At 51.9% G+C, this 5,452-nt stretch overlaps 1 protein-coding gene across 1 annotated transcript in view; it reads left to right on the top strand.

Moving 5' to 3' along the window:
* The window catches only part of DNAJC8 (DnaJ heat shock protein family (Hsp40) member C8), a 22,749-nt gene extending 20,996 nt beyond the window's left edge, over window positions 1-1,753 (top strand). Inside the window, exon 9 of the mRNA XM_007461797.1 lies at window positions 936-1,753. Coding sequence (XP_007461859.1) covers window positions 936-1,058 — 123 coding nt within the window. The 3' untranslated portion in view covers window positions 1,059-1,753. The remainder of the gene's footprint in view (window positions 1-935) is intronic.
* Window positions 1,754-5,452: the final 3,699 nt, after the last annotated feature.

Below are 5,452 nucleotides of genomic sequence, written 5' to 3'. Positions count from 1 at the left end.
GCTTATGGGGGGAAGAGCGGGGGCTTTGGGGACTGAGTCCTGGCTCAGCCACCTCTGCGCTCTGTAGCTTGGCAAGGGCATGATAGGCACAGCTGCCAAGTGGGCTCAGGAACAATGGTTGACACCTCTAATTTAGGGGGTAAACGTGGAGTAGCACCCTATTTAGCGGTCTGTTAGTAGAAACCGAGGTTCTTGTAACCCTGGTGTCCTGCCTGCAGAGAGACTTAAGGCTTGATTCCTCTTTGACATCCTGGTTATATCCTTCAGGGGCTCAGCCAGTTTCCTGAATTGAGCACCATTTGGTCTTATCTTATGTAAGATTTAGGACTCAGGGTAGGGATTGGCTAACCAGCGATGATGGCTTTGTTTCTGTCCCACTGAGTGAATGCACAGAGAGAAAATGAGTAGGCCCCTCGGTAAGGGGGAGGGATCCCAGTGGCCCTCCCAGCACAGCTGGCCAGGCATTGTGCTGGCTTCACACCTCCATCCAGGTTTTAAGGGGCAGAAGGAAGGTGCGGGGGAAAGAGCGGCTGTACTGCTGCAAGCCAGATGGCTTTGAGAAAAGGATGCAACCTCTGAGCCCTGGTGTCTTCGTTTGTGAAATACCAGTGGCACAACACACTGCAGCTTTTTGTGAGGGTTAGAAATAGCGTGCAGTAAGTGTCTAGCCCAGAGGTTCCCAGCAGACAATGGCTGTGTTGTGATGAGTATTATTCGTTTCATCCTCCTTTCCAGCCTGTGGCTTATCTTGCCTTCTAGGGGTGGTATGACCCTTTCCTGGGCCCATGGAAGGGGCAGAAAAGCTCTTGCTCTGTTCTACTCTTGGATTGTTCCAGAGGACTGCGCTGGGCCGAGCTGGGCTACAAGGGGGACGGCAGAGCAGGCCCTTCCTTTCCCTAGCTGGTTTCCTCACCTCACACCTCTTCTGTGCTTAGGAAAGTCGAGATGGTCGTGTGGACAGCTGGCGAAACTTCCAAGCAAATACAAAAGGAAAGAAAGAGAAGAAGAACAGGACCTTCCTGCGGCCGCCCAAAGTCAAGATGGAGCAGCGCGAGTGACCGCCTGGGGCCACAGCCACGGAACCTTCCCTCACCTGTCTCCCCTCCTGCTTTGAAGGACTCATTCTTTCCTCCCATTTTCACCCCAACATAGAGCAGTATTTGCTTTTTAGTCCATTTTGTTTTCAATACAATTTAATACCGATCAGAGTAACTCTTTTGTACATTGAAACGAGGGGCTCGGTTTAAAAAGAAACCTACCCCTACCCCTAGACCAACCGGGATCTGGAAGGTGCCACCATCGGTGCTGCCTTCTCTTCCCACAGCCTGTAACTCAATGTTTTATACTTCACTGAATTGCGATGGTTAGAAACTTCGTGTATAGTTTGTGGAAATCATTCAGTTAAACATATTGCTTAAAATGGTGTTGCCATGACTTCAGAGACAAGCCTGGGCCACCTTAGGAAGCCCCTTTCCTTCAGTTGCTTGCTTCTGGGTGTGGCATCCTTCGAAGCCCCAGATCAGATGGGAAGGCATTGGACACACAGAGCAGTCACTCGATGTCCTGACGTCCCGTGGTGTTTGGCATGTGCTTTCCCGTCTGACTGGCCAATCCGTGTGGCATGAGGCTCCAAGCCACCCAAACCTGTTCACTTTCCAAAGAGCTAGCCATCCTCCCTCCAGTACCACTGTGTCCTAGCCTGTCTGCGTTTGTTAGTGGTAATATTCTGTATGTGTAATAAATTTTTATACCCGAACCACTGGTGTACTGTTGCTCAGGTAGTTTTCCATGGGTGAGTCTCTTGTCGGGCTTGGCCCATGCGCAAAATGCTTTGGAGTTGCACGGACCTGGCTTCTGACCCCTTACTTGCTGCACCTTAATTTCTTCATCTGCAAATGGGAATATAGATCACTGGCTGCTTTCAGGGAGGATTAGGTACGGCATATGTAAGGTAACTACCATAGTGCTCAGTGGGTGTTGCCAGGATTATTTCTGTGCAAAATGAAAATACTGATTATTTTGAGGATTAAATGAAATAATGTATGGAAGCATCCTGCTTACGGTATATACTCCAGTGTCGTGCTGGCTGTGAGAGACAGGACCAGCCCTTGGGAGGGACATAAGGTGAAAAATAGAAAGGTGACACCTAAAATGTGAAGACAGGAGAACCTGGGTGACTTGAAGCCAGACTTTTGCATTGTTCTGAGATGAGTAAAGATGTCCAGTAATCACAGAGGTACAATGTCTTGTATCAAGAGATCCTGCAACTTTGACTTGCTTCTCTATGGGAGGGGACAGAAGCTTGGGTGTCTTACTGTCCTTCCCAGTGCAGCTAAGCGAGTCCAAACTGCAGATGATTAGACCACAGGGAGTGGGTGGGAGGGGTTCTAGCTAAAACCTGACCGAGGCAGAGAGAGGGAACTGTTTAGTCACCTGTGGAATGACACCTGTCGTTAGGGAATGCTGATCGTCCTGGGCAGGGAGGTGCCACCCACCTCACTCCAGGGTGTGTGTGTACACACCCACCCCTTTCTTAGAGCTCTGCAAGCTCGTGAGGGCCAGGCCCTGTCTTTGTCCTCCAGGAGGTTGTACCAGTGATCAGCTACTGGTATGCTTAGGCACTCAACAAATACGCTGGCTTTGGGATAAAGTGGTGAACACCACGGGTCCCTGCTGCCGACCGCATCCTACTGGGGCGTGCGGATGGTGAACCGGGGCAAAGATCATGAGAGGCACGATGCGTCCACCGCTTCGAGGAGGGGGCCTTTGATCCTGTTCTTAGCAGCCAGGGAGTGTTTCCTGGAGGAAGTGACCTTTTCAAAGTCGGATGTTTTCAGCTGCAGGGAATAACTAGTGTAAATGATTTGGGCCTATTTTCTCACATAAGTCTGGCGGCAGGCAGTTTCAGGTGTTGTTCATGACCTCAACGGTGCCACCGAGGAACCAGGCTCTTATTCGGCTTCTCCCTCCTCTCAGGAGGGCTTGTCATCTTCCAGGTGTAGAGTCTCAGAAGGTGGTGACTGCACCACACCCCATATCAATTGCCAAGCGAAAGAAGTCATCCATGAAGCAAAACTTTCCCCCAGAGGTGTCATTGGCCCCAAAATGCGTGACGTGGCCACCTCTAACTGTAAATTTGGGAAAACAGCAAAGGAGAATGGGCAGGCCCTAGACCAGGACTTGCCCCTTGGGACTGGACACCAACTGTTTCCAGTAAAGTCTTGTTGGCAAGGAAGGAAGAAAGGGAGATTGCCCAGCATAGGTGAGGTAGGACTTGAGGGGAAGATGTTTCCATCAGAGGGAACTGTGTGCAAAGACCTGGAAGTAAGAGCATAGCACATTCTTGGAACTGAACACCCTTTGTCACGCCTGGAGCAGAGAAGTGGGGTGAGGTGAGACCAGGGAGATGAGAAAGTCATAATAAGGAATTCGGGTTTCAGCCGTGACATCCCCTTTTCCCAGACAGCCTAATGCCTTCCCGTTTCCTTTCTAGCACACGATAGCCACAGACCCACTTGGAAAGTCTGCAGTGGTCCCAGCCCATTCCCATAACCCTGCTCAGAGCCATCTTTTCAGTGATGACCTGGCCCGCGAGAGAGGTGTGCTTTGGGCAGTGTACATTGGGCATTGAACCAGCTGCGTTGCTCAAGATGCCTCCAGGGTGTCTCCGTGGCAGCTGGTTCATCCCCTTCAAGGTTAAGGGGCTCCTTGGGCAGGGAAGGCTGGCTGGAGAAGCGCCAGGGCCCAGAAAGAGCAGAAGGCTGGATGAGACACTTGACTCCTCTTCCTGTGGTTTGCTGTGAATAATGGGGACGATCCCAGCACTCTCACACCTCCCAGAGGGCAGCTTATTGCTGCCTGTGGGCTACCGTGGGCTGAGCCAGATGGGTAGGGGTAGCAGCCGGGCATTTAGGCCTCAGCTTCTTCACGTGTCAAGTGGGAATTGTCCCTTTAAAACGAGGTGTAACCACCAAAAGCATCAGTCCAGACATCCCACCCCCGTGGCTGGCCTCTCAGTGTCAGTCTGGGGCCACCACAGCTGGGCCCCCCCTTCCAGCCCTTCTCACAGGCCCCCGTGGAGGTTGGAGTGCGAGTGTGTGTGTGTGTGTGTGTGAGTGTGTGTGTGTGTGTGTGGTGGCGGGGGCATGGTTGAGTCTGGGCCTGCACTGGCTGGAACCTCAGGGCAGCAGGGTTCGCCCTCTCCATTCCCTTCTCCCTTTCTGCAGCCCCGCATTCATCCTAGCACATCTGTTTCATCTGTCCCCTTGCTGGAGATCATCCACGCTCCTCATTATTTGATTTAGGAATAGTGGGAACGTCCGGCGGCCCTGAGGAAAGAGCTCAGAAGGGCCTGGGAGTCACCTTGCCAAGCGCCTGCTCTGCCCCTGACTGCCTTTGTAATCCTGGCCAGTCATTTTGCCTCTCTGGGCTTTAGCTTCCTCTTCTTTAGTAAAATGAGGGTAAAAATAGCTCCTCTGCCCCTGTTCCATGAACTCAAGTAAGATTCTGTCTATTGTAGAAAGAACAAACCTTGCAAGTGGAGGTGACAGGCCTGTGTTTGGTGTCAGGCAGACTGGAGTCTTGAAACTTCTCTGAGCCTCAGCTTCCATCATCTCTTAAATCTGTTGCCCTGAGGGTTAAGGAGATCAGGGAACCCGCTGCCCAGCACAGCGGGGTGCACGGTGGGTACTCCTCTCCGTCCCCTCCTCCGGCAGGGTGGTCCCTGCTCCAAGATTGGGTGGAGGAGCAGAAAATGGAGGACGCCTGGGAAACTTGTTAAAAAACATTCTCGGGACTTCCCTGGTGGTCCAGTGGGGAAGACTCCGCGATCCCAGCACAGGGGGCCTGGGTTTGATCCCTGGTCGGAGAACTAGATCCCACGTGCATGCTGCAACTAAGAAGCCCGCGTGCCACAATGAAGATCCCGCCATGCCACAACTAAGACCCAGCACAGCCAAAATAAATAAATAATAAATAAATATTTTAAAAACCCCACAAAAGAACATTCTCTGGTCTCCCTGAAGATTCTAATTCAGGATTCAGGCTGGAGGAGACGGACAGCTGGATCTTTAATGAGCTCCTGGGTTAACCCCACCAGCACTGGAGCGTCAGGCAGAGACAGCCAGTCCACCAGGAGGTAGGGGGTGGGGAGAGCTTGGGTTCTGCTACAGATGCCAAAATCCTCGCCCTACACCTGTGGCTCAGAGCAGGTAAGCATGGCTAGAAAGAGCTCTTAGGTAATGGGGATCTCCTTGCCCAGTCCCTGGCTCCCTCCAAGCCTGCTCTGCAACATGGACTTCCTACCTTGGAATCACCTGGGTGCTTGTTAAAAATTCATTTCCTTGGCCCCATGACTAGCACTGCTGATTCAGAATCTCTCTTGAAGTAGAATCTGAGACCCTGCTTTTTTTTTTTTTTTCCGGTATGCAGGCCTCTCACTGTTGTGGCCTCT

This window comes from Lipotes vexillifer, unplaced genomic scaffold (assembly GCF_000442215.2).
Source record: "Lipotes vexillifer unplaced genomic scaffold, Lipotes_vexillifer_v1.1 scaffold699, whole genome shotgun sequence".
Taxonomy (NCBI): domain Eukaryota; kingdom Metazoa; phylum Chordata; class Mammalia; order Artiodactyla; family Lipotidae; genus Lipotes; species Lipotes vexillifer.
Note: the sequence above shows the minus strand (reverse complement) of the source record. Positions and strands in the feature narration are given on the sequence as shown.